We start from the raw sequence: 27,861 nt of genomic DNA, 5'->3' as shown, positions 1-27,861 counted from the left end.
CCGCTCAGTCCTATCAGCAAGGTTAGTAATAAAGAGCACGGCTGTGTGCACGCTTCTCCTCTGCTACTAACCCGCTTCACCTCCGCAGGGCGGGTGTTCCTGGGAGACAGGGGCTGGCACAGGGTGGGACGGACCCGAATCAGGAGTATTTTTGCTACGGTTTGTGCACTTTGCCAAAGTTTGTGCACTTTACCGTCTTTGCACTGGGTGCGTTTGTGGCAGCAGCGGCATTTCGGCATCGTGCCGTGGGACACTGCGTTAGATGGATGTTAGAAAGCAGTGTCATAAAAGTGCCTTTCCAAGCAGCTGTCAGCGCGGTCCTCTAGAAGGGCTCTTCCAAGGGATAATGCCTCCGTTCTTGCTTTTATTGTCTTGCAATACTGCTCTGCAGCACGGACACGGGTCTTTGCAGAGGCTTTGTGCAGAGCACCAGGGCTCCAGCAGGTCTGCAGAGCTGCAATAGCTCTTAGCTGGGCTTATCAAGAAAAGGGGTGCTGCTGCTGATCTCTGGTGAAGCCCTAAATGAGAATGATTTTGATACCAGGGCGATGCAGGCTCACATAGCTGGGACTTGTAGTGCGAGACTGATAGCAGCAGCAGGAGGTGTTCGGTGATTGTGTTGTTATTAAGGTTATTATTAGCTAGTATTGTTGTCGCTGTCTTCTCTCACTCTCTAAAATTAAAAGGACTTTTGGTGACTGTTCCTCTGGGTTAGCAGCCCAGCGGTGGATGCCTTCTCTGTGCACTGACTTCTTGCCCCTTCCCTCTTGTCAGCATTCAGGTGTTGTTCACTCTTCCTTTGCTGTTGGCAAGTCCTCCTCCAACCAGGCAAGATGTCTATGCTGGACATGAGCGAGTTTGGGGAGGCTGCTGAATACCTCCGGAAAAGCTACACAGAGCAGCTGAAGCTTCAGACGATCCCATTTGATGGTAAGCCCCAAGGCACAGCCCCAAGGAACCCATGGCCGTGGCTCTCCTTGGAGATTGTCCCCATCCCTTCCCCAGGGCTGTTTCTCAGGGTGTTGCAGGTGCTGCAGAATTGCCCCCAGCACCCTGGAGGATCTCAGAAGGTTTCTGACTGTCCCCTTTTCTTCTGAGGTGCGGGAGGAGTTGGCCCATCATTTCCCCTGGCCCTGAAGGGCAGAAGGGCTGGGGAAGATGGGCTGAGGGACTGGTGGTGGCAAAGCCTTCTCCAGCTCCATTTCATTTTGGAGTTGTGCAGAGCTTGCTCTGAGGCAACCCGCTCTATCCCACACTTCTGGGCACTACAAACCAGGAGAGGGTTTTTTTGTTTTTGTTTTTGTTTTTTTTTGCTTCCTCTCACCTTTATTTTTATTAGAGTTTGACTGCAAGCACATGGGAAGCAGCAGACTTCTGTCACACCAAAAGTTGATCCAGGCAAATTAAACAGCTGCCAAACGTGGAAAAGGCAAATTAATCTCCACTTCTATGACCAAGAGCGTAGGAAGGAATAATCACTGTCCTGCCATGTTATCAGACTGCATTGATGCAGCTTTCAGTTGACACTTTCAATATTTTTCCTTTCCTTTCCTTTCCTTTCCTTTCCTTTCCTTTCCTTCCTTTCCTTCCTTTCCTTTCCTTTCCTTTCTTTCCTTTCCTTTCCTTTCCTTTCCTTTCCTTTCCTTTCTTTCCTTTCCTTTCCTTTCCTTTCCTTTCCTTTCCTTTCCTTTCCTTTCCTTTCCTTTCCTTTCCTTTCCTTTCCTTTCCTTTCCTTTCCTTTCCTTTCCTTTCCTTTCCTTTCCTTTCCTTTCCTTTCCTTTCCTTTCCTTCCTTTCCTTTCCTTTCCTTTCCTTTCCTTTCCTTTCCTTTCCTTTCCTTTCCTTTCCTTTCCTTCTTCCCCCCCTCTAGGAAAGAAGCGTGCTTGGATCCCAGATGAGAAAGAAGCTTACGTTGAAGTGGAAATCAAAGAAAGCTCCGGTGGCAAAGTCACTGTGGAAACCAAAGATAAGCAAGTAAGCAAAATACCTTTCCTTTTCCGAGAGCCAGCAAGTGTGTGCAGAGGGGGGATACGCGTGACAAGATCACGTCTGGACCTAGCCAGGCTCTCCCTGAGAGCCCATCCATGCTCAGCAGTCAGTTGTCCCCTGAGGGCTGGCCGTGCTGTTTGTCACACCGCTGTGTGTCGGCACACATAGGACAACGACTTTCTGAGCATGCCAACCATTCAGCATCCCCCTGCCGAGGGGCTGCTTTCGAACCCAATTTACCGGGTGAGATGGGTGGACGGGACAGTGGGCCGACTCCAGCACAGCCCCTTGTGCTGCTGAACTGTTGCTTTGCCAACCTTGAAGGTTGAAACCAGAGGTAAGGAGCCAAGTCCTGCTTGTTTTAGCCTGAATTTGCAGCAGAGACAGCGGTGTTGGGGGAACAAGCAAAGAACAACTGTACGGGGGCCGTCATCGTGCCACTTGCTGCATGAACATGACTGAAAAATTGTTCTTTGCCAAATGCTAGGGTGGTGTTGGGCACTGAGGGGCTGATCCTGAGCCCTGTGCTCCCTCCTGCAGCCCAGTGGCTGCTCCCACCGCTGCCCTGGGGAGCAGGGCTGAGGCCGGTGGGCTGGGACGGTGCAGCTCCAGCTCCGCAGCAGTGGGGGGAAGGCGAAGCAGGCAGCCGTCAGCTGGTATTTCTCCAGATAACATCCATTATGAATAGCCACAAATGGGCTTAATTAATATTCCCTTCTCGGCTGTGGGAGTTGCATGCCCATGCAGCGCTGCTGCTGTGCAGAGACTTGCACTGGTGTAAAATGGGGAAGAGAACAAGGTGCTGGCCCGGCAGTAAATGATAGACGTCGATGTTTTTATTTCTTGCCTAGTCTTAATGACACTGAGAAGTGCTCATGTCTGCCCAATTGAAGTGTACGCAATTGCCTATGAAAAGTGTAAAGGTTTTAAAAAGATTTTTGTCTGAAATTGGGGAAATTTTTCTTCCTCCATGAAATTTTCCCTCCATGAAAGATAATTTACAGTGGAGGAGGGTGTCAATTTGAAAGGTTTATTTTGCTGTTTAAAATGCTCTGGTTCGAGATCTTCAGATTATGCAAACAAAAAAGTTTCCAAACCCTTTTTGCTGTTCCCTCTTGAAACTATTTTTTAAATTTGTCATGGATTTGCAAAATCTCAAGCTATAGAAGCTATACCTGCTGCCACTGGATCCAGGGTTCCAACAGAAACAGTTTCAAGAGAGAAACTCCACCCTCGTTCTTCTATTCACTTTCTGGCTTTTAACACCTAACACCTTTTAACATCACATGCTCAATACCTGAAAAAAAAAGAATCTCTTTGAAAGATATTGTTCCACATGCACTAACAAGCCCATTTGCTAAATCCAGCGCCTTACATCCAGATATGTAAGGCGATAGTTCCCCAGGGCTTGGATTTACGGGATTAAATAGACCCAGCTAGAAGTGGTGGGGTCTTGTTTCAGCTGTTTGCCCAAATAACCAGAGACCCCTCTGGTGGGCTGAGGGGTGCTGAGCACCTCGCGGGGCCAGTGCAGTGCCATTTCCCCTGTCCTGTGTGTGGCCATCCCGGTGGCACCTCTGGGAGGGCAGAAGGAGGTGGCACCTGCAGGGCAATGTCTCCATGGGGGAGCTGGGGCAATGAAGGGTTGGAGGTTGGGGGGTGGCATCTTGGTGCCCCCAGGCTTGGAGCCCTCCTCAGCTGTGTCCCTGGGGAGGGACAGGTTTGGGGCTGCTCCTCCCAGCCCGGGGTGCCACCACCCTGCCACCCCAAAATGGAGGGCAGCCTGTTGGTCTGGGGGAGAGGGTGCCCTGGAGCCAGCCCCAACGCCCCCATCCTTGCTGTGGCAGACGCGGGTGGTGAAGGAGGACGAGGTGCAGCCCATGAACCCCCCCAAGTTTGACATGATTGAGGACATGGCCATGCTGACACACCTCAACGAGGCCTCCGTGCTCTACAACCTCAAGCGCCGCTACTCCCACTGGATGATCTACGTAAGCCGCCGCCGCCCGGGGGGACCCCGCCACCCTCACCCCGCCATGAGGGAAAGGGGTGCCGGGGCTCCCCTGCACCTCAGCCGCCCCCTTCCTGCCCGCAGACCTACTCGGGACTCTTCTGCGTCACCATCAACCCCTACAAGTGGCTGCCCGTCTACACCGCGCCCGTGGTGGCGGCCTACAAGGGGAAGCGGCGCTCCGAGGCCCCCCCTCACATCTACTCCATCGCTGACAACGCCTACAATGACATGCTGCGCAGTAAGGGGCCCGACGGGCACCATGGCGGCTGTGGGGCTGGGGGGAGGCTGAGGGACGAGGCGGGGGGCACTGCTGCCAGCCTTGGGGGGGTGAAAATGGTGGAGTGGGCAAAACCCTCAGGCATCCTGGGCACTGACTGCCTGCTCCTTCCCTTGCAGACCGAGAGAACCAGTCCATGCTCATCACGTAAGTCTCTCCCTGCGCCTCCCGCCCCCGTCTCGCCCCCGGCCGCCATCCGGCTGCCCTCACCAGCAGCACCCCCTGCCCCAGCAGGGCCCCCAGCACCTCACACCCCCACCCCGGCAGCTGTCAGCCCATCCCACGCCAGGTGACAGTGCCAGGCTGCCCCGCACCCCAACAGCTGCCACCGGGCTCCCCGGCCGCCCACCGGCGCCCATCCCTGGACCATGGCGGGCAGAGATGGAGGCTGAGGCCAGGGGGGAGATGGCGGCATCGGCAGGCGGAGGGGTGGCGGGCGATGTGGGAGGATGCAGGCCAGGTTAATTTCAAGTGACATATAGATAAGGGCTATATAAAGGACTCTAAAGGACCCCCGGCCGCTGCCAGGAGCCACGGACATTTTTAGCCTCGGCCATAGCCTAATTAGGTAACGCAGGGGCTGAGGAGAGATGCTTGGCTCTGGTCCTGCGGCGCTGCGCTCCCCAGCTCCCCCCCGCTCTTTGTCATCTGGGATTACAATAGGGGAGCGGCTATCTATAGGGATGAGCTCAGCGGGCCTGTGCAGCCGGCCAGCCAGCCAGGCCCTATGCTCATCAGCCCCCGCGTGGGCACAGCCTGGGCAAGATCAGCCCCGCCGCAGCACCCTGGCCGTCTCCAAGCTCCCCCAACAAAGCGGGGCGTGCTGAAACCAGCCAGCACACGGCCCCGCGCTGATCCGGGACAGCTGAAGCCCTGGGGCGAGGGCTTCGTGCCCGCCAGACAAAGCTCGGCACCGCCTCGGTGTCTGCTGGCACCCCCTGACAGCCGGCTGCGTGCGGCCCCGCAGCAGAGGCAGGCAAAGCCCAGGTTGGCGGTGGGTTTGCTCTGGAGGACGCGGAGCAGGGTTTTGCTTGCCTCTGCGGGGGCCCAAAGGACACCACGTTCGCCCTCGCCTCGAAAACTGCTGCCCAGGATGGCAAGTTGGTAGCCCCGTCTCTCCCTGGTGCTGCTCCGCTTCTCCTACCTAGCATGATGCGTGGGGTGGCTGGGCAGCCCCGGCAGGTTGGCAGGGTCTCTGTTTGAAGTTTTTTTTTTGCCTGTTCTTTGCCTCATGTCCTTGATCTGTGTATTTCTGTTACTCTAAGCGGAGAATCTGGTGCTGGTAAGACTGTAAACACCAAGCGGGTCATTCAGTACTTTGCCATTGTCGCAGCCTTGGGCGACACACCGGGCAAGAAATTAGTAAGACCCTCTTTTGAAAGAAATTCTTGCTGTTTTATTCCTTCCTTTTTTTTTTTTTTTTTCCTTTCTTTTTCCTTTTTTCCCCCTTCCCTCTTTCTTCTTTTTACTTTTTTTTTTTCTTCCCCCAACTTTTTGCATTTGGAAGCGTGTTTTGGTCTGACCCACCCAGGGCTTGGCTTTTCCCTGACTTTTGAACAAGCAAGGCTTGAAACAATCTTGCTCAAGGGGGAATGGATGTTTTTTTAAGTGGCTGCTCAGACTGAGCAGCCTGGAAGAGGTGCGTTAGATGCCCTCTTCATCTTCTCTTCCTTCTTCCACACACCACAGATCTTCTTAAGGACCATTAAAGAAATGGAGTAAAGCTGCCATTACCCACCTTGTCTCTTTTAAGCCTTGCTTTTCGTCCTTTTCTCCTTTTTATTTTTCTCTTTTGTTCATCTTGACCCTTTTCTACCTTGTGCTTTTCTTGCTTTTGTTTTGATTCTTGCATTTCTTTGGTGCTGGTTATTTTTGAGCTGCTCTTGCAATTGCTTATTTCTTCTTGACATGTTGAGGCTCCAGCCTGCTTTCCCCTTACAGAAGCAAACTGGCTGCTTTAGGTATCAGATAAGCCATACTTCAGCATTATTTTCTTTACTCTTCTTTGGGTTTGGATTTAACTCTTCTTGCTTTTTGATGCATTTCTTCATTTTCTCGAGCTAATCTATTTAACAAGTTTTTGGCATATCTTAAAAAATTTAATCCTCCCATTTTTTCTTGGACCGTTTTTGACACTAAGTGGCCGTGTCCTGCTTTTCTGACCATGCTTCTTGTGGCTCTTGCTTGGCTTTTCCAGATTCTAAAGACAATTTTCTTTCTTTTCTCTAGGCAACTCTTGCCACTAAAACTGGGGTAAGTGTTATGGACTCTTAATCTTTAACGCTGAGGGCAGAGTTCAGCTGCACCAGAGCTCCAGCAGGACAGCGGGGAGTGCCAATGCGGGGCAGCAGTCCTGGCTCAGCCATTTCAGCAGCTTAGTTCAGTGCCCTTGGCCCCCAGCTTCTCCACCCAGCACTGAGGGGTGGCTTTAGCTGATGCACATGGCCAGCTGCCTTCATGCCCTGTTGGGTGGGAGACGCTTGTTAATACATGAGGCTCAGGAAAACCATTACTAAGAGCCAGCTAGTTGGAGGACTGAGCCTGTGGTTCTGGGGCAGCCCATGGGGCAGCCCCCCTGGCATCTTGCAGGCAATTTTTGATGAGATTAGATTTAAATAGATCAAAGGATATCCAAGGGACAAGATAGTCTGCTAGTAAAGCCGTGATTCACAACAGCTCCCTGTCTCTTTTGCCCTTTAAATGGAGCTGCAAAGGTGGGGACCAGTCACAGCCCCAGCCTTGGAAGCCCAGAGCTGGTGTTTTGCCTCCAGCAGGAAGGTGCTGTGAGCTGTCATGGTGTCAGGGAGCGGGCACTGAAAGGCTCTCTCCTGACAAATCCTGCAGGTGCCAGTGCTACCAAACTCTGCTGCTGTTGTCAGACCCCACTGTCCTTCATGTGGCTTGGCAGGAGTCTCTCTCTCTCTCTTCTAATTCTTTTCCTGCTTTGTCCGTGTTAGGTGGTGACTGTCTCTGTCTTTTTGAACTATGTGTATGAAACATGAATAGAAAAACAAGGTTATGGGGAGATAAATCTTGGGGTTTTCTCCAAAGAGCTCCAGAGAGTTCAGAAGATGACACCAGCTGGGACCTGCAATGTGTCCCCATCATGCTGTGGCCCTGCTGTGCATTTTGTTAGCACAGGGAGCCAAGCTTCTTTTCTGCATCTGTTTACTTGCAATTTGCTGTGACTGGAACTCTCCAAGACTCTGGTTTGGTGGAAGGGGAAATGCCTGACAAAGAGCCTGAAATGCTTCAGACTGTTGTGGTGGCAATGTGTGCTTGCTCTTGGTTTGCACATTGCAGCTGCCCAGGAAAGGGGCTCAGGACCTTGTGCAGAGAGGCGAGTTTAGGCAAGGAGAATCTCAGAGAGAACTTTGCTGCAAAATCCAGCTCTTCTGCCCCTAAATCCAGCTGCATCCCCTCATGAGAAAAGGAGAGGCCTCAGAAGCAGCAGGCTCTAAAGACAATTAATGAGCATAGCACGCAGATGGGACAAGGAGCCTCATGCTCCCTTTCTCTGCAACATTGGTGACAGATCCCCTCCAGCTGGGCGGGAGCTGACACAACCTTTGGTTTTGTTTTCCAGGGAACCCTCGAAGATCAAATCATTGAGGCTAACCCAGCTATGGAAGCTTTTGGCAATGCCAAAACCATAAGAAATGACAACTCCTCGCGTTTTGTAAGTGTCGGAGGAAGACGGGGTGCTGATGTGCAGCATTTATGTAACTGAATGCATCATCTGTGGCATTTGTGCTTTTGTTCAGTGGAGTATCTAGCTGCAGAGCAGACACCTAGCTCTTCCTCTAGTGGGGTTGGTCTGCTAGGGCCAGGCTTCTGCTGGCTAAATCAGCGCAGTGGGTGGTGTGGTCAGTGTGAATCGCCTGCGTCACAGCCTGGGGCTGCAGTCAAGCCCCTTAGAAGACCAAAGCTGAGGGGCCAGAAAGCACAGCTTGGAGTGCTGCAGTTGGGGCAGACAGGCATGCCACTTCCAAGCAGTATCAGCCCTTTTGCTAAGCCCAGCCTGGGTCTGCACTGGGATGTGGAGCTCATTGACCACAGGTGGCTTTGATGGCTGTTTGCGTGCCTGGAGAGGAAAGGAGGGGCTCAGGGGCTGAGGTTGCCCAGCACATGATGAACAGGAGGCTGTGGACAGGCTCAGTGTCATACTGCCCCGCGGGAGGAACAGGCCTGAGGACAGGGATTTATCTGCTGTGAGTGGAATTTCTGCCTACCCAGTGTTTAAAGACCTAGGCAATACTGACTGACCCTCAGCACATTACAAACAAGAGAACTTCACCACTGAGCACAGTTATTTGCCTGGCATCAGCAGAAACCTAAGAAGTGGGGAATTACCAGTGTCCTGTAGCTATCTGAGGTTTCTAGGAGCTGCCTGAAATCGTGCCTATGTAGCCAAGCCCAGTGCTTACCTCCTTGTAAACGTTTTTCAGGGCAAGTTCATCCGCATCCATTTTGGCCCCTCAGGGAAGCTGGCCTCTGCAGACATCGACATCTGTGAGTAACACGTGCCAGCTGCAGCAGGGATTTCTTTCTCACTATTTCTGCTGATGCTTGGTCAGCTCCAGGGAAAAGCAAGCCCTCCTTTAACCCCTCTGCCCTATTTGCTTCTAGATCTTCTGGAAAAATCAAGAGTGATTTTCCAGCAACCCAAAGAGCGAAGCTACCACATCTACTACCAGATCCTCTCTGGGAAGAAACCAGAGCTGCAAGGTAAGGCAGCAAAAGTTGCAGCATAGCCTTTACAGTGTGGCAGCTTGAAAACAGCCAGAAAGAGCAATGTTGTCAGGGTCCTGCTCTCCACAGAGCTGAGCAAACCCAGCTCACCATGCAGGTATGGCCCTCACATGCTTTGATGGCTGTGCAGGACTGTAGGGTTGTTGGATAATTCACGGTAGAAGGGATTTTAAGATGTTATCTACTCTGGCCTCCTTTATCTTCACAGACTGAGAAACCAGTCACTTCAGTCTGAAAATTAAAGCCCTTTCTGCAACTGTCTGGGAGCAGGGCAGACATATCCTAAATGTGTTCCCCAGGACAGTCTCAGCTGACCCTGAATTTGCCCTGGGGCCACTCTCATGCTCTGGGCAGCCCTGCCCTCCAGGTGCCAGGTTGCACAGGAAACCTTTGTCCACTGCAGAAGGATGGCTGGCACGACGCCCTGGGGTGGTCAGCCTTTTGGCTGCAGGCTCTTGAGCCTGCTGCTGGCTCCAGTACGATACCTTATTAGGTAGTTCTGGAGAGCTGTGCTGAGCAGTAATCTTATCTGGTGGTCACAAGGGCATGGATGGCCACTTCTAAATCAGTCTACCGCCAAGCCATCTCCCAAGATAGCAACCAGGAGGAACATCACAGAAGGGATTGACCCATATGAGGGCCTGCCTGGGCGTGCAGAGATTGTCCCACTGGTTGGTGCCATCTAGTTGAGGCCACTGTGGCCTCACCTCTTCATCTACATCCAGTGTTACCCCTCTTTTACCCAGCTTCATCTCAGTCTGGCCTCACCCCTTGCATGTCTCCTCCCATACAGATATGCTGCTGCTCTCCCTCAACCCCTACGACTACCACTTCTGCTCTCAGGGCGTAACAACCGTGGACAACCTGGATGATGGCGAGGAACTCATGGCGACAGATGTACGTGCGCTTCCTTCATGCCACAGAACCAGAAGTGGGGGCCTTAGGGAGGGCACGGCCTCACAACCACACTCATAAGGACATGTCCTGTTTTTTTTCTGTCCTTCTCTAAATTAGCTGTGGGCTCCTTCTGGTTCATTGGCAGTTGCTCTGCATGTGCTGTGAGCCTACAGGAAATGTCAGGGTGACTGATCCCCCGTGAACAGCCTCTTCCAGACACAGAAGGGACAGGAGGTCTCTGCAGTAAGAAGCGCCTGTGGTGCACAAGCACTTCACAGAGCTCCCATGAAAAAATGAGAAATATGGTCCCCAGATCTCAACTCAGAAAACCTAGCTGTGGATGCCAGGCTGGTCTTTTTGCTTTCAGATGGATCTTGGGAAAATTGAACTCACATTTGAAATCCTGTGGAGCAGGATTACTCAGCTAGGTGCCCACCAACTAGCGCATCCTGCCCCACTCAGCCAGTAGAGCCTCAGGACAGGGAGAGCACCTTAGGAGGCAGTAGGAGCACCAACCCTCATCTCAGATCCATGACTTTGTCCTGTTTATGCTGCTTTGTCTCTCCTCAGCATGCCATGGATATTTTGGGCTTCAGCAATGATGAGAAGTACGGCTCCTATAAAATAGTGGGCGCCATCATGCACTTTGGCAACATGAAGTTCAAGCAAAAGCAGCGGGAGGAGCAGGCAGAGGCTGACGGCACTGAAAGTAGGTGTTTGTTGTTTTTTTTTTTGTTGTTGTTTGTTTGTTTGTTTTTTCTTCTCCATGATACCTGACACCCAGTGTGGCCTTTACATGCAAAACTCTCTGAGAGCAGACTGTGATAACACCCCTGGCCTGGTCTGTGAAGGTCCATGATCACAATCCCTAGCAGTCAGATCCCTAGCAGTAGGTCTTAGGACTTACTTTGGGTACACAGAGGGGTTTGTCTATAAGCAGGCATTTTTGGGGACAGACTCTTGCAAGAAGTAGATGTTCTCATTTGCATCAGACCCATCTCAGCCACAGCCCATCACAGAGTTGTGACAGACGTCAAGAAACCTGCCAGTACTTCACCTTGTTCAGTGTTCTCATGCCCTTCCTCACCAGAAATGTGAACACAAGATTCTGCTGCTACCTGGTAATTAAAGAAGATTGTGATCTAGTAGAAATTATTTCCCTACAGAGCTGTTTTTCTTGCTACAATCTACTATAAAGAGTCTATGAAAGATAAGCAAGAAAATCCCTTTTCATCTATCAGTTGAAATTTTCCGCACGGGAATCCAAGCTCCCACAGGAAAATGCATAGAGATTCACAGATCAAGAAGACTGGAAACCATACTGGGGGCAGCAGGTCTATTAAGGCTATCTCCAACAAACTGAACAGTCTCCTGACTTCTCAGGCAGGAGGTCCAGACTTTAAAAGTAAAATGTGATACCCAAAGCAGGAAATCACAATACAGAGACTGGAGCAGACTATGAAGCAAGTGGATAAAATGATATAGTTAGTGTTGATCAGCAGAAGAGCTGGTAATATATATTTTTTTCATGGCTTACTTGCTGGCTTCCTCATGCCTTCCAATTGTTTTTCAGGTGCTGACAAAGCTGCCTACCTCATGGGAATCAGCTCAGCTGACCTCATCAAGGGATTGCTCCATCCTCGTGTGAAAGTGGGCAATGAATACGTGACCAAAGGTCAAAATGTGGAACAGGTGGGTGTGCCAGGACACAGGCTCCCTGCTCATACTGGTATGTGTCTCCTCTGTGGTCAGGTCTGTTGTGTAATGCTTTCTGTACAGGGTGCATCGTGCTTCAGTTCACTCTCTTGGGTTTGAGAAGAGACTCCAGAGTGCCATAACAAAATGTGTCTACAGTTACTGGCTTTTAGTAGCTAGAAAATTTGGTGGCAGGGCTGGCAGAAAATTTTGGGTGTTAACCAGGGCTGGAGTTTCAGTTCAGTGTCTTTGCAATGTGGGGTGGTTCACAGCCAGAAGAAATCCAGATTCTATGGGTCTGCTTCAGAGTCAGTCCCAATCCCATGAAGAGTTCAGCTCGGACAGAAATCTCATCTGAGTCACTGATCTTGTGGGAAACTTACATGCAGCAAAAATGCATCCTGTCGGCCACATCAGAGCTAGGAATCTAGACCTGGCACGGATGGAGCTCTCTTCTGCAGCCTACTCCCTACAAAATCAGGGAGAAACATGAGTGCTCATGACCTCATCTCTGTTTGCCTCGGCAGGTTGTCTATGCTGTGGGAGCCCTGGCTAAAGCCACCTATGATCGTATGTTCAAGTGGTTGGTGACTCGGATCAACAAGACCCTAGACACCAAGCTGGCCAGACAGTTCTTCATCGGAGTACTGGACATTGCAGGCTTCGAGATCTTTGATGTGAGTTCTGTAGGCCCTCTGCAATCGGGGGAATGTGGTAATGACACAGCTAGGTCCCCTAGTGCCCGACAGCTTTCCTCCAGGAAACTGTTGGCCTAGATAACAAAAAGAGCTCTTGCATGAATTCATTTGTCTAGAATAAACAAGTAGCTCACTACTACTGTTCTAACATTGCTGTGGGCCCATCTCCAGTGAGCTCCTGGCTACTTGTTCATGTAGCAATCCAGCTGATCCTAGCACAGATTGCTCTTCACACCCAGACAAAGCAGAACAATGACTCCATTCACCTCTGGAGCTCCTCCTGCTGAAGCAGGTTGGTTTTGTTCTTGCAGTTCAACAGCTTTGAGCAGCTGTGTATCAACTTCACCAACGAGAAGTTGCAGCAATTCTTCAACCACCACATGTTTGTTCTGGAGCAAGAAGAATACAAGAAGGAAGGCATTGAATGGGTCTTCATTGATTTTGGCCTGGACCTGCAGGCTTGCATCGACCTGATTGAGAAGGTAAAGCATGAGCCAGGCCACAAAATTGGTATTTCTGGTAGGCAGCTTGTTTGCAAAGGCTGAAACAGTGAGAGGTGCTCTGCTACCAAAAATGAAGCAAGTCCCTCTCCTGGTCAGCAGCAAGTGCACAACTTTGTTTTACCTGCATTTATAACTCTGAACCTGCAGCTCATTAGACCCTTTTTGAGACAAATTTTGGCTTTGTAAAACCATGGCAATTCCGTTCCTACTCACTGGTGAGCCTGGTGGGGCCTTTTCCTCTAGAGAACAGTGATCTCTGCCCCCTTTTCCCCACCCTCATTGCTTCTCATTGGGGTGTTTACTGATTCAGAGAAGCTTGTATTAAATTTTGGAAACCTTTTATGGAGGAAACCCACCTTTTTTTGGAAAGGGGCACACCTGCCAGGATACTGGAGAGGGCCTCCCCTGCAACAGAATGGATCTGGGCAAAACTCATGTCTTGCAGGCCTGGCCAGTCCCACTCTGACAGGCTGGCAAATGGCAGCAGACCATGCAGCCTGAGGTACAGCAGAGGAGCAGTGAGAGCTTGCCCCATGGTAGATGTCCTGCACTATTTGTCTGAATGAGGACAGGACCTCCTGGGTCAGACCTTGCCTTGCCTTGCCCAGGAGCAAAGAGAATCCCCTGTACTGGGACGGCACCTGGCAAGACTGAACTGAGACCTCTTTATACCACCTTTTTCCTGCAGCCACTGGGAATCCTGTCCATCCTCGAAGAGGAGTGCATGTTCCCAAAAGCCTCTGACATGTCGTTCAAAGCTAAGCTCTACGACAACCACATTGGGAAATCACCCAACTTCCAGAAGCCCCGTCCGGATAAGAAGCGGAAATACGAGGCCCACTTTGAGCTGGTGCACTATGCTGGTGTGGTACGTCCCTTGTCAGCTCTTCTGCAGCAATCGCACTCCTCCTGCACAGCTATGCTTACCTTTGCCTCTCTTGTTTTCTGACAGGTGCCCTACAACATCATTGGGTGGCTGGACAAAAACAAGGACCCCCTGAATGAGACAGTGGTGTCCGTCTTTCAAAAATCCCAAAACAAGCTCCTGGCCTCCCTTTACGAGAACTATGTGGGCTCCACTTCAGGTGAGGAACAACTTCATCCTCCTTCTAGCTGTTCCTCCCTCCCTCCTTTTACAGCAAAGCCCTATCATGCACACCCCCAGCTGTGGGTGCAGCATTCCTGCACCTAGCAGCCTGGGCAAAGGGAAGACCCGCATCAGCTCTGGAGGAGCAGAGCTGGCCTAGGGGCTTTAGGTGGGTGGGCAAGACCAGGCTGAGCCTGTGCAGTGCTGTCCTGGTGGCCCTGCAGAGAGCAGGGGCTGTGGGCATTTCACTGACATTTTCATTGCAGGTTTGCTTGGAGGTGCTCCTGAGTCCTCCAAAGCAAGCTGACAAGTCATTATTTGTCATTAATTGCATGTTTGGTCATGTAATTAATCAATATCTCAACCCTACAGAGGAACCTCACAAGCCGGGGACCAAGGAGAAACGTAAGAAGGCAGCTTCCTTCCAAACAGTGTCCCAGCTACACAAGGTAAGAGCCCGGCCCTCATCCAAACCCACGAGGGAAGCGTGTTCAGAGCATCCCAGTATCAATCCCACTTCCCTTCCAAGACTCCAGGGTACCTTACACACCAACTCCTGGGCCTTGAAGAACCCCAAGGCCTCCAGAGAGTTGTCTTGGCTAGGCAAAAGCTCCTGAATATCTTCCTGCCCCTGGCAAAGGTTGGCTCTGGTCCTGGCAGAGGCCCTGTCCCCGTGCTGCTAGGGAAGGACACGAGGCTGGGGCTGGTGCTGCTGCTGCCCGCGTGATGCCTGTGCTGCCCAGCAGCTCCTTCGCCTTTGAGAGAGCGGCAGTTAAGACTTGTAGTGATGTTTAGATAATGTATTACATGAACATCACTTTAAGTCTGTGCTACTTCTCTCCTCATTCTTGTCGGCGGGAAGGCCAGCCTTTGGGCAGAAGAAAATGGAGGAGCATCTTACGGGTCTCTGAGCAGGCGGCTCTCTGCTCTGCTGTTCAGGGAGAGCTATGTGACAGCTCAGGATAGCTCACAGCCCTGATCCCATGCTCAGAACAGGAGTTATTTGTCCACCCCAGAGCTTAAGCAACTGAAAAACAGCTCAGGGGTATCTGTGAGCCCAAAGTTGAGTCCTGCTGTGACAACTTTATGGTTCAAAGAGGGCAGCATTTCTGATAGGTCCACTGACAGCTCTGGTAGCCAAGTTGTTTCCTGAGGGCAAGGTCCCTGACCCAGCCCTGTTCAGGGAAACATGATTTTCTTCCTTCCAGACAAGTCACAGACCTTGGGGAAGCTGTCTGTGGTGAGAAGTTGCCCCACACTGAGGCTTTCCAGAGCAGGTCCTGGATAGGCTGAGCCTCTGAGGAGGGAAAGGCATCCTGGAAAGACCAGAGATGCAGATGTCTTTTCCTCAAGAAAACATAGAGCCAGGAGTCATCCCAGGATTCAGGGCCTATGATGGTGCTCTGCAGGGCTCTAATCCCAGAGACCCAATCCCACAGTCCCTGCAGGGCACACAGGCCTTGAAGCAGACGTTCACAGAGCAACCCCCATGAGTCAGACCTGGGACAAAGCTGGCTGGCAGGATGCAGAAGGCCCAGGCTGGCTCGGCAGGGCCCTGTCACAGCCAAAGGGCATGGGAAGCACTGTGGGGTACAGGGAAAACACGATGAGATGGGGGCTGCAGGCAGTGTGGATGCCAGCACTGGGCTTGCAGGGTGCTGAAGGGAGGCTGGTGGACACCAGCAGAGGCGTATGCCAGAACTGTGCTCAGTCCTGTGTTCCTGGCTCTTCCCTGTAGCCAAATTTTACTTACAAATACTGGCGAAGCATCTGGCTCCTCTCTGGCATAGCAAAACCAGCAGGTGCCTATCGGCACGGCTGCCAGCCCAGTCCTCTCTGCTGCTGCACCCAGCCTGGCAGAAGTGGTGCTGCTGTGGGGCGGGGGATGTCCGGGTAGCAGAGCAGCACTGAGAGCAGCGAAGCAGCGAATCCCTCCCCTCCCGTGGGGTGAATGTGCTGGAGAGAAGTGTTGTAGGGGCAGAGGCATCACCTCATGCCTCATCCCCCATGTCTGCCCTACAGGAGAATCTTAACAAGCTGATGACCAACCTGCGCTCCACTCAGCCCCATTTTGTCCGCTGCATCATCCCCAATGAGACAAAGACCCCAGGTAGGCACGGCACAAGAGAGCGGCCTGGTAGGAGCGGCCTGTCTGGCACCGGGCACAGATCATAGAATCATAGAATCATAGAATATCCTGAGTTGGAAGGGACCCTTAAGGTTCATCAAGTCCAACTCTTGACACCGCACAGGTCTACCCAAGTTCAGACCATGTGACTAAGTGCACAGTCCAATCTCTTCTTAAATTCAGTCAGGCTCGGTGCAGTGACCACTTCCCTGGGGAGCCTGTTCCAGTGTGCAACCACTCTCTCTGTGAAGAACCCCTTCCTGATGTCCAGCCTAAACTTCCCCTGCCTCAGCTTAACTCCATTCCCGCGGGTCCTGTCGCTGGTGTTAATGGAGAAAAGGTCTCCTGCCTCTCGACACCCCCTTACGAGGAAGTTGTAGACTGCGATGAGGTCTCCCCTCAGCCTCCTCTTCTCCAGGCTGAATGCTTCAGACCAAATTCCATCCTTTGGGGCCTGGGCTGCAGCACCGGTGCTCATCATAGAAGTGTTAACACCCCTGCTCAAAGCCAGAGGCTGTTTGCAGAGCTCAGGCCCGTGCTGCAGCTGCACTTCCCCATCTGCTTGGGCTGAGCCCCTGCCCCATCCCTGCTCTCCCCCTAGGAGCCATGGATGCCTTCCTGGTGCTGCACCAGCTGCGCTGTAACGGTGTCCTGGAAGGTATCCGCATCTGCCGCAAGGGATTCCCCAACAGGATCCTCTACGCAGACTTCAAGCAGCGGTAACTTCCTCATCTCCCCTCGCCAGCTGCCAGCATGTGTTCTGGGGGAAGCAGGCTGCCGTGGCTCTGATTTGCCCCTCAGCTCGTGCCCGGCTGCTGTGAGCCACCAGCACAGGGTGTGCGCAGCTCAGGACAGCTCTGCTGGTGGCTCTGGGGAGCCAGTCAGGGGTAGTTTGATGCCTGGCCTGATGAGACAACAGGGTTGCTGAGTTTTAAGATGCTGCATGCAGGGCTGATTGGGTGGATGGTGGCCAGGCTCAGGACCTCTGATCGTGGTTCTGATTTCCCTTTGCACTTGGGTTCCTTGTTATTGCCCAGCCTGACTCCATCCACTCTGCTTGGGCTGGGTCTGGCCCAGGCCAGGTGAGGCCAGCGACCTTCTCCTGCACAGCCCCCCTTGGGTACAGGGACTAATTCTGGCTGGGATCCCTGGGCTCTGCTCTGCAGTAAAGCCCGTGCTTCAGCTGGAGCTCCAGCACGTGCTGCAGTGACAGCTCCCAGGGGAACTGGCATGGCCTGGGTACAGGGACAGTGACGGAGCCGACAGCTCTGTGCTGGGGTTCTCTTGCATGCCTTCCCTCTGCTCTGTGCCTGCAGCTACCGTATCCTGAACCCAGCAGCCATTCCAGATGACAAGTTTGTGGACAGCAGGAAGGCCACAGAGAAACTGCTGAGCTCTCTGGATCTGGATCACTCCCAGTACAAGTTTGGTCACACCAAGGTGAGGTCGGGCAACTGCTGGTCCTCAAGAGGGAGACCTTGTGGCTCCTGTCTCTCTGTAACCCCAGCTCGCTGTCACTGCCCAACCTGCTCTCTGCCTGACCACAGCTCTGCTGAAGCTCTGGATGCTCTGTGGGCTGAGTGTGGCCCCTGAAGGGACTGAGGAGGGCAGGGGGAGAAGCAGGCTGGGCAGAAACAGGTCTGAGCAGAAGGTCACTGCTGCCTGAGCTTGTATCATCCAACACAGTGGCCAGTCCCTGCTGGGTGACGTGAGGGGAAGGGCCGGGGGCCCGGAGATCTGGTGCCTGGCTGTTTCTGTGTCCTGTGTGGGTGAATCTTCAACCAGTTCAGAGCGTGGGTGCCTGCCCATGCAGGGCATATTCCTTCTGCTCTGTGTATCCCTGCTTCGGGCCATGTTTTGTAGCCCTGTCTGACAGGTCACCCCTGAGCTCTGTCCTCTGTGCCATTGACTCTGTTCTCATGCCCTTGCCTGCAGGTGTTTTTCAAGGCTGGTTTGCTGGGCTTGCTGGAAGAGATGCGAGATGAGCGTCTGGCCAAGATCCTGACCATGCTGCAGGCCAGGATCCGCGGGCATCTCATGCGCATTGAGTATCAGAAGATCATCAGCAGGAGGTAGAGTTTTGGGGGGAGGCAGAGCTTTGTGAGCACCTCTTCTTGTTCCCTCTGTGTTTCAGTGGGTTTGGTTTGTGGGTCTTGCCTGTGGGTGGGAAAGGAAGGGATGGAGGCGGACCTGCAGGGTCCAGCACAGGCCCGACAGGGACAGTCACCAGTCGCTGTATCTGGGCTGGGGAAATTTGGTTTCCACTGGAAGGATTCAGTGAGATGCAGACGGAGGAGAAGTGGCAGCCAGGCCACATCACTCATCCCACTGAGGCCACTACAGTGTGCTGACAGCGTGCCATTTATGCAGCTCTCTGCCACTTGGTGGGGAACAAAACCATCTCCAAAATCCTGCCAAAGCTAGGGGTCTGCTGCAGTGAGGATGGGAATCTACACGATGACGATGCTGTGCTTGTATCCCTGCAGAGAAGCCCTCTACACTATCCAGTGGAACATCCGGGCCTTCAATGCTGTTAAGAACTGGTCCTGGATGAAGCTGTTTTTCAAGATCAAGCCTTTACTCAAGTCTGCCCAGACTGAGAAGGAAATGTCCAACCTCAAGGAGGAGTTCCAGAAGCTGAAGGAGGCTCTGGAGAAGTCAGAGGCTAAGAGGAAGGAGCTGGAAGAGAAGCAGGTCTCCATGATCCAGGAGAAGAATGACCTGGCTCTGCAGCTGCAAGCAGTGAGTGCCTCACCGTGCGCCTGGCAGCACACAGACAGTGCAGGGTCCTTGGGTGGGCGAAGGAGCAGAGAGCACCAGATCCCTCCTTCAGCCTCTTGCAGTTCTGAGGCCCACTCATTGCCACAATCTGTTTGAAGTGCAGCGTTGGTCTCAGTGGAAACCTGAAGCTACATCACAGACTCACTGTCTTATGGGACTTCATGGTCCCCTGGCTTTGGAAAGGGTGATATTGTCATGTGGAGGTGGGAGGGATGGGAATGTTTGCTTTTTCAGTTGTGGCTAATTGGTGGCATTTCTGTGTCACAAAGCGTCAGGCCAGTGCCTCCTGCTTCTGGAAAGATTTGGTTGCCATTAGCTCTTCACCCCAGTCAGTGTTAGTTGTTGTCCCACGGTCCGGCATGGATCTCCTGATACACCTGAACACCTCGAGTTTGCTCTGCCCCTTCCACAAGGAGAGCTTGACCCTTAGCCAGGGCAGTGTGGCTGATCCTGCCGGTGTGCTCCTGGGGCAGTGGGTGAGCACCTGCTCTCCTTTGCCTGTCTTAGGAGCAAGACAACCTGGCGGACGCGGAGGAGCGCTGTGACCTGCTGATCAAGTCCAAGATCCAGCTGGAGGCCAAGGTGAAGGAGCTTACGGAGCGTCTGGAGGACGAGGAGGAGATGAACTCAGATCTCACTGCCAAGAAGCGCAAGCTGGAGGATGAGTGTGCAGAGCTCAAGAAAGACATCGATGACCTAGAGATCACACTGGCCAAGGTGGAGAAGGAGAAGCATGCCACGGAGAACAAGGTCAGTAGCCCTTTCTGCAGAGAACAGCCTCATTGCCAAGGGGCCTCAGTGCTTGTGGGGGCACAAAAGAGAATCCCTGGGGACGAGGCTGCTGGTGTGAGGGAGGTGAGGCTGGGCAGAGGGCAAAAATATGTGGGAGAGGGCAAAACCCTCCAGTGTCCTGCCTTATTGCATGGGAGTGGAATAAGCAAACGGTTCTGTGCATTGGCAAATGACTTGGGGTTTGGGCAGAAGCCTGGCCAAGTGGAGAGGAGCTGGCTGCTGCTGAACATGAACTCCTGCCCTCCATGGGCCAGGCTGCTGGACTGGCTTTGCATCGTTTGTCTCAGAGAAGATGCACTCAATTTGTGACTTCATTGATCTAGGTTAAAAACCTGATTGAAGAGATGGCTGCCCTGGATGAGATCATTGCCAAGCTGACAAAAGAGAAGAAAGCGCTGCAGGAAGCCCACCAGCAGGCCCTGGATGACCTGCAGGCTGAGGAAGACAAGGTCAACACACTGACCAAAGCCAAAGTCAAACTGGAACAGCAAGTGGATGATGTGAGTCATGGGCCAGTGACAGTGAAGTGGGAAAGGTTTGAGTCACACATCTCCAGGAGAGCACAGAGGCTGCCTCTGAGTGGGATCTGGAATGTGTGATCATTATTAGATCCCTGTTGAATATGGCCAGGTGATAAATAACCCCATTGACAAACTTCCCCTGAACCACGAGGTGGTCCAGAGGACCCCATGGAGAGCAGTCCTGGGCTGAGGGCATGGAACTGAAGTCTAACTGGGAAACAGCTGTGACCCTCAGGGCTGGGTGAAGTTCCCACAGCAATGAACAAGGGGAAGGTCAGTGGCTACCAGGGGTCCCTTCCCTTCCTAGCCTGTCTCCCTTCATTCTCCAGCTCGAAAGCTCTCTCGAACAAGAAAAGAAAATCCGCATGGACCTGGAAAGAGCTAAGAGGAAGCTTGAAGGAGACCTGAAGTTGACACAGGAGTCCATAATGGATCTGGAGAATGACAAACAGCAGCTGGAGGAGAAACTCAAAAAGTGAGTGAGTGACAAGTACTGGGGCTGTGTTCTTACCCTGCCAGGCCACTGCCTGCTGCTAAGCCCAGCGGACACGTGCTCTCTGCAGGGCGTGCTGGGATGTGGCTTGGAGCAGTCCACACAAATGAACTTAGTTTTTCCGGGCACTAAACAGAGTTGACATGGGAGTTGCTCTCCTGAGGGGCTCAGCTGCACAGACGAACAGATCATGGTGCTATAGCTCATCCTCTGGCAGGATCCTAATGCAGAGCTGGGACCTCATGGCCAGTTCTAGCTGGGGAACTATAGAACAGTACCGAGGGGGATCCCAGGGAAAACCTCAGAGCCAGGTTGTCTGCCAGTACGGCCGTTCCAAGCCTCCTTCAGAGCAGTCCATGCACTGCTCTTCACCCCAGCGAGCACTTTCCTGTGTGGGTTTGTTTGTTTTGACTCTGGATGTGGGTGTCTCAGTGCAAGGAACAATCTTCCTCTGGCTTCAGGACCTGGAGGGTCTTGGTGGGACAGTGCTTGTCTGACCAGAGGCTCTGCCTTCTCTCCCCACAGGAAAGACTTTGAAATGAGTCAGCTGAATTCGAGGATTGAAGATCAGCAAGTGATTGAGGCCCAGCTGCAGAAGAAGATCAAGGAGCTCCAGGTATGGTGGGAAGTGTTCTCACAGCCCAGGAGTCCTGAATTCTCATCAGACAGAATGTGTGGGGGGAGTCTGAATGGGCTGGTTCTTCTCTGAGCATGGGGACATCTCTTCAGCAGTGGGACTATGAAAAAGCTGGCAATGTTAGTTGAAGGAAAGCCCTCACTCTAAATGTGGTGGACAGAGAGATTAAAGAATGAACTCATGAGCTGAGCACCAGCATGAGGAACAGCTTCTGGGGTGTAGCTCTTTATCCAGGCTAAGATCATAAACACAGTCCCCAAGCTCTCCAGACCAAATCCAGTACGTTGGGCTTCCTTCTAGCAGGGACAGATGCTCAGATTCAGGCATGGAGGCTTCTCAGTGATGGGAAGCTAACATCAGCCTGGATGCTGATGGCAGGGTACAGAGGAGAGCAGCAGCTCAGTGAAGTAGGCTACCAGGGGACACTGGGCATACCGGCCTCTGAGAATCCCAAAGCAGCCCAAGAATTTGCTCTGGGCCAGTGCCTTCCTGCTCCCCAGCATCAGAGGAGATGCCTTGCTCCATTGTGGGGAGCAAAGATGCTGGACCTTCATCTGGTGCTTGGAGCATCTGCCTCATCCTGTCTCTGCCAGGCCCGCATTGAGGAGCTGGAGGAGGAGCTGGAGGCTGAGCGTGCTGCTAGGGCCAAGGTGGAGAAGCAGCGGGCAGAAGTGTCCCGGGAGCTGGAGGAGCTGAGCGAGCGCCTGGAGGAGGCCGGCGGAGCAACGGCTGCACAGCTGGAGATGAACAAGAAGCGGGAAGCAGAATTCCTGAAGCTGCGCAGGGACCTGGAGGAGGCAACGCTGCAGCACGAGTCCACGGCGGCCGCCCTGCGGAAGAAACACGCAGACAGCGTGGCGGAGCTGAGCGAGCAGATCGACAACCTGCAGCGCGTCAAGCAGAAGCTGGAGAAGGAGAAGAGCGAGATGAAGATGGAGGTGGACGACCTGTCATCCAACATCGAGTACCTCACCAAGAACAAGGTGGGTTCCAGCTCTGCGAAGGGCAGCTTCATCTCCCTTGTGAACAGGTAGCTGTGACTCCAACGTCAGTGCAGCTTGCTGCAGTGTGTTCTGCACGGCCATGCCCTTGGGCTGTTGTCCTCTGTGTCATGGCCACAGCGCTCTTGTCCTCATCAGGACAAGTATAGCTTGTCCTGATGGCACTGTGGCAGTGCTTGCAGGATGTTTTGCTTGTCCTCCTCAAGTCTGGAGGATTTGGGGAAGACACTGCTTGTGAGAGTGACCGCAGAGACGTGAGAGCTCTGCCAGGCTCCTCTGCATCGTGTGCACGTGGGATTTGCTGAGCAGGGCAGCGAGGTCCGAGGGGGATGCAGTCACTGAGCCCCTCGGGACAGAGCTGGGTCTCACGTGGGCCTTGCTTGGTGCACGCAGGCCAACGCCGAGAAGCTGTGCCGCACCTACGAGGACCAGCTGAGCGAAGCCAAGTCCAAAGTGGATGAGCTGCAGCGACAGCTGACCGATGTGAGCACGCAGCGTGGCAGGCTGCAGACAGAGAACGGTAGGTGGGGGCCGTGTGGCTGCTCCTGCGCTGGGGCATCCGAGTCAGGAAACTGCAGATATCAGGGGGAGCTCCGTCTGGCAGGGAGGGGGTGGGGTGTCCTTGTGTCCATGCTGTGCCTCTGGCCAGGCCTTGCAGGTGCCGTGTGGCTTGGCAAGGGAGGGGATTTCTGCAGTGATGCTGATCGACTGGTGCTGGGAGGGACGTTCTGTGATGTCCGGCATCAGAAGGAGGGGTTTCTGGCTGTCTTGCTTCATCTTTAGCTGCTGAGGGATGCCTCTGCCCATGGGCCCCAGCTTGCCTGACTGGGGATACAGCGGGGGGCTGGAGGTCTCCACACAGCTGAAGGCCACAGGCTGTGCGCGGGCTCCTGCCTGGGTGCTTGGCCCCAACGTGGCTGTTTGGCTCTGTCTGAACCCAGGGGAGCTGAGTCGGCTGCTGGAGGAGAAGGAATCATTCATCAACCAGCTGAGCCGCGGCAAGACCTCGTTCACACAGAACATCGAGGAGCTCAAGAGGCAGCTAGAGGAGGAGACCAAGGTGAGGCTGCTGGGGCACGGCTGATCTGAGTGGCTCCAGGTGACACAGTTGTCAGGGGATGGGACACTTGACAGTAGGCCAGCTTCTGGTACTGATGAGGTGGGACACTCAATACACGCACAAGCCCCTAGCCTTGGGAAAACAATGTCCTCCCCTGCTGCCCCAGCCCACCCCTGCACTCCAGCACGTCCAGGAGCTGCTCCACTCAGGAGCTGTTCCTTCCTCAGAGCAAGAACGCCCTGGCCCATGCCCTGCAAGCCTCCCGCCACGACTGCGACCTGCTGCGGGAGCAGTATGAGGAGGAGGTGGAGGCCAAGAGTGAGCTCCAGAGGAACTTGTCCAAGGCCAATGCAGAGGTGGCCCAGTGGAGAACCAAGTACGAGACAGATGCCATCCAGAGGACGGAGGAGCTGGAGGAAGCCAAGTAAGTCTCACACCAGGAGTAGGTTCCTTACAGGTGACAGGTTTCCATTCAGGGATGGATCTTTCCCAGATCCGGGGCTGTTTGGGCAGGCCGTGGCCTTCCCTCCTCAGAGCAGCAGGGTGGGCTGGCGTTTGGGCTGGGGGCGCTCACCCCTTGCTGCTGGCCGCAGGAAGAAGCTGGCCATCCGGCTGCAGGAAGCGGAGGAGGCGGTGGAGGCTGCCCACGCCAAGTGCTCCTCGCTGGAGAAGACCAAGCACAGGCTGCAGACAGAGATTGAGGACCTCTCGGTGGACCTGGAGCGAGCCAACTCTGCCTGTGCTGCCCTGGACAAGAAGCAGCGCAACTTTGACAGGATCCTGGCTGAGTGGAAGCAGAAGTACGAGGAGACCCAGGCAGAGCTGGAGGCGTCACAGAAGGAATCGCGCAGCCTGAGCACGGAGCTCTTCAAGCTCAAGAATGCCTATGAGGAGTCTCTGGACAACCTGGAGACCCTCAAGAGGGAGAACAAGAACCTGCAGGGTAGGGCTGGGCTAAGGCTCTCCCCTCAGGCTCCCTGGGGCCCTGCTGGCACGGGCAGCCTGTGGCTCCCAATGCCCAGAGACAGACGTGTGGTGGGATGGGCATCCTTCTGGGCAGGGAACAGCCCTTGGTGCTAAGCCTCACGTGGCCCATTTCCTTCAGGCTGGGCTGTGAGGCACTGCATCCCTCTGGGAAGCCAGCGCAGGGCCTGTCCTCTTCATGGGGACACTGGGCAGATGGACAGTGACATCTGACTGTTGTTCCCACATGGTGTATGTTTTGCTTAGAGGAAGGCCATGGCGTGTCACTGCTCTTTGACAAGTGGCTCTCCCTGGCTCCTCACACCTCTCCTGTGCCCTTTCTCTTCCTCTCCTTCACCCTGGCTGCAGGGGAGTGCAGGAGAGCCCAGCAAAGGGGCTGGTGCCCATTCCCCTGGCACAACCTCAGCACCCAGACTAATGCTCCCAGAGGGTCTGGGGGGACATAGGCCCAGCCTGGGTGGGGGGATTGGGAAATCCTGCATGGGGCTGGCCCCGCAGACTTGCTCCTGACCAAACACCTTCTGCTCCTGCCAGAGGAAATCGCTGATCTGACCGACCAGATCAGTATGAGTGGCAAAACCATCCACGAGCTGGAGAAGCTGAAGAAGGCCCTGGAGAATGAGAAGAGCGATATCCAGGCAGCGCTGGAGGAGGCCGAGGTGGGTCTGTGCTTCCCACTGATGCTCACAGGTGCCTGCTGCTCCTGAGAGCCCCTGACCCACCCTGCAGTGCCAGTGGGGTGGTGCTGGAGCAGCAACTCGCAGCTCTCTGATGCTGTGACAGTCCTGAGAGCCAGGGTGCACCCCGGGTCCTGCTCATGGGGGCTGTGCAACCTCAGCAAGGCACTGGGGTGGCTCCCCGCAGCTCTGGGCTGGGGTGGTCGGAGAACTTCCCCAGGGGCCCCTTCCCACAGCTGCTGCTGTCTGCAGGGAGCCCTGGAGCACGAGGAGAGCAAGACGCTGCGCATCCAGCTGGAGCTGAACCAGATCAAGGCTGACGTGGACAGGAAGCTGGCAGAGAAGGACGAGGAGTTCGAGAACCTGAGGTGTGTGCGGAGAGGGGACAGGCTGGGCCATCGCTGCAGGGCAGAGCTGGCACCATGGCCACGATGGGACAAGGACTTCTGGCCATGGCTGCCCCAGGCCGGGTGTCCCCACACAAAGGGGGCTGATGCTTTGTCCCTCCCGCAGGCGCAACCACCAGCGGGCCATGGACTCCATGCAGGCCACGCTGGACGCTGAGGCCCGGGCCAAGAACGAGGCTGTCCGGCTGAGGAAGAAGATGGAGGGAGACCTGAACGAGATGGAGATCCAGCTCAGCCACGCCAACCGCCAGGCTGCCGAGTTCCAGAAACTGGGCCGCCAGCTGCAGGCCCAGATCAAGGTTGGGCGGAGGGGCTGCTGCTGGCCTTGGGGCCACCCCCGTCACCCCCCCCATCCCCACTGACCCCACGCTGCCCCGCAGGACCTGCAAATCGAGCTGGACGACACCCAGCGCCAAAACGACGACCTGAAGGAGCAGGCAGCTGCCCTGGAGCGCCGCAACAACCTGCTGCTGGCAGAGGTGGAGGAGCTGCGGGCGGCGCTGGAGCAGGCCGAGAGGAGCAGGAAGCTGGCGGAGCAGGAGCTGCTGGAGGCTACCGAGAGGGTCAACCTGCTGCACTCACAGGTGAGGGGCTGCCCACCGTCCCCCGAGAGCCAGGAGCCCGTCTGGCACGGCCGGTCCTCATGGCACTGCCCATCTCTGCCCGCAGAACACGGGGCTGATCAACCAAAAGAAGAAGCTGGAGACCGACATCTCCCAGCTGAGCAGCGAGGTGGAGGACGCCGTGCAGGAGTGCCGCAACGCCGAGGAGAAGGCGAAGAAGGCCATCACGGATGTGAGAGCGGGGTGGGGATGGTGGCACAAGGGTGCCCAGCACCTTCATAGGGCTGGGGGGGTGGGAGGAGAGGGGAGGGTCTCGGAGTTCCTCCATGGAGTCCCTGTGTCTGGCAGGGCTGCCCGGCCTCAGGGTGATGTCTGTGCACTGGCCTTGCAGGCTGCCATGATGGCAGAGGAGCTGAAGAAGGAGCAGGACACAAGTGCACACCTGGAGCGGATGAAGAAGAACATGGAGCAGACCATCAAGGACCTGCAGATGCGTCTGGACGAAGCGGAGCAGATTGCTCTCAAGGGGGGCAAGAAGCAGATCCAGAAGCTGGAGGCCAGGGTAAGGAGGCAGGGGGCAGCCCCCAGGTGACAGTGGGCATTGCAGGGCCCCGGACCTGCCCCGTCCCTCCTGCTGTGCCGCGAGGGGCAGGCCCCAGGGACTGGTAAGCCTGGGGTGGCTCAGCCTCAGCTGCAACTGGGAACGTGGCATGGCCTTGGGGCTGGCACTGGGTGCCCCTGCTTGGGGAGCAGCTCGTGAGCTGGCTGCTGCCTCCCGCAGGTGCGTGAGCTGGAGGGAGAGCTGGACATGGAGCAGAAGAAGATGGCTGAAGCCCAGAAGGGCATTCGCAAGTACGAGCGGCGGATCAAGGAGCTGACCTACCAGGTACGGCAGCAGCGGGTACAGCTCAGGCCCTGCTGGCCTCTGGGCCCAGCTCTCCCCTTTCTCTGCCCCTGACGTTAACCAAAACCCCCAGCCCAGCACCTGGGCTCGGTGCTGGGGCCTGCAGGGCAAGGGGCCAGGCTTCTTCCAGCATCCCCCCAGTTCCGTGTCCCTCTGCCCCTTTGGTGGCACCTCCTTGGCTGAGCGTGGGACACAAGGGGGTCGGCCCACATGGCATGGGGTTGGTGGCTGCAAAGGGCCCCGGAACCTCTGGGACTGCTGGCACTGGGGCAGCTGCAGCCCGAGCAGGGCTGAGGGGTCTCGCACCAGCACCGGGGTCCTGCTGACTGGGTCGGGGGCACTTGCAGACTGAAGAAGACCGGAAGAACCTGACACGGATGCAGGACCTGATTGACAAGCTGCAGAGCAAGGTCAAGAGCTACAAGCGCCAGTTCGAGGAGGCGGTAAGTGCTCGCCCCTGCTCGGCTCTCCTCAGGCAGCACCAGCCTTCCCGGGGGCTGCCTGGGAGGCCTGGCACTGGGGGTGGTGTGGGGAGCGCACCCTACACCCCCCTTATCCCATCCGTGGCCCCCAGGAGCAGCAAGCCAACTCCAACCTGGTGAAGTACCGCAAGGTGCAGCACGAGCTGGATGACGCCGAGGAGCGGGCTGACATCGCCGAGACGCAGGTCAACAAACTGCGCGCCCGCACCAGGGAGGCGATCACGCTCACCTCCAAGGTAAGGCTCATCCCTGCAGCCCCCTGGGCAGCCAGGGGAGCTGCACAGTGCTGCCAACGCCCTCCTGTTTGGGAGGGGGCTGCACAGCGCTGCCAACACGCTCCTGTTTTCCACCAGCACGAGTAGCAGGAGCCGGGCTGCCTGCCCTGCCTGTCCCCAGCCACCCGCGGCACCTCGGAGGCCAATGGCTGCAACAGCCACCGCCAGCTTTGCTCTGAGTGAATAAACGTAGCTCTGCCAGGAGCGGCTCCTTTGTGTCTGTGATGGGTACTGGGGCTGCTGCA

General features: G+C 54.9%; 1 protein-coding gene across 2 annotated transcripts; it reads left to right on the top strand.

Annotated features, from left to right (window-relative positions):
* On the top strand, window positions 1-27,820 carry MYH7B (myosin heavy chain 7B). 2 transcript variants are annotated; one of them, XM_068700248.1, is made up of 43 exons: window positions 1-21; window positions 775-930; window positions 1,870-1,973; window positions 3,836-3,979; window positions 4,084-4,240; window positions 4,399-4,426; window positions 5,545-5,641; window positions 6,509-6,532; window positions 7,866-7,958; window positions 8,728-8,791; window positions 8,909-9,007; window positions 9,825-9,928; window positions 10,499-10,637; window positions 11,502-11,620; window positions 12,151-12,300; window positions 12,633-12,803; window positions 13,513-13,692; window positions 13,777-13,909; window positions 14,284-14,360; window positions 15,934-16,021; window positions 16,641-16,758; window positions 17,356-17,479; window positions 17,975-18,111; window positions 18,526-18,781; window positions 19,328-19,570; window positions 19,936-20,112; window positions 20,463-20,608; window positions 21,152-21,242; window positions 21,857-22,246; window positions 22,658-22,784; window positions 23,206-23,324; window positions 23,552-23,748; window positions 23,918-24,267; window positions 24,843-24,967; window positions 25,238-25,353; window positions 25,499-25,691; window positions 25,773-25,976; window positions 26,062-26,187; window positions 26,347-26,517; window positions 26,737-26,841; window positions 27,207-27,302; window positions 27,434-27,577; window positions 27,695-27,820. In XM_068700248.1, exons 2-43 carry the CDS (start codon window positions 834-836, stop codon window positions 27,701-27,703), a joined length of 5,832 nt encoding a protein of 1,943 aa, XP_068556349.1. In that variant the 5' UTR covers window positions 1-21; window positions 775-833; the 3' UTR covers window positions 27,704-27,820. The 2 variants fall into 2 exon arrangements, with proteins under 2 accessions (XP_068556349.1, XP_068556350.1); XM_068700249.1 differs by lacking the exons at window positions 1-21; window positions 775-930; window positions 1,870-1,973; ... (1 more) ...; window positions 5,545-5,641; window positions 6,509-6,532 and having other exon boundaries at window positions 4,128-4,240.
* The last annotated feature ends 41 nt before the right edge of the window (window positions 27,821-27,861 follow it).

This window comes from Anas acuta, chromosome 16 (genome assembly GCF_963932015.1).
Source record: "Anas acuta chromosome 16, bAnaAcu1.1, whole genome shotgun sequence".
NCBI lineage: Eukaryota > Metazoa > Chordata > Aves > Anseriformes > Anatidae > Anas > Anas acuta.
The sequence above is the reverse complement of the archived record's forward strand: the minus strand, read 5'-3'. Positions and strand labels throughout refer to the sequence as shown.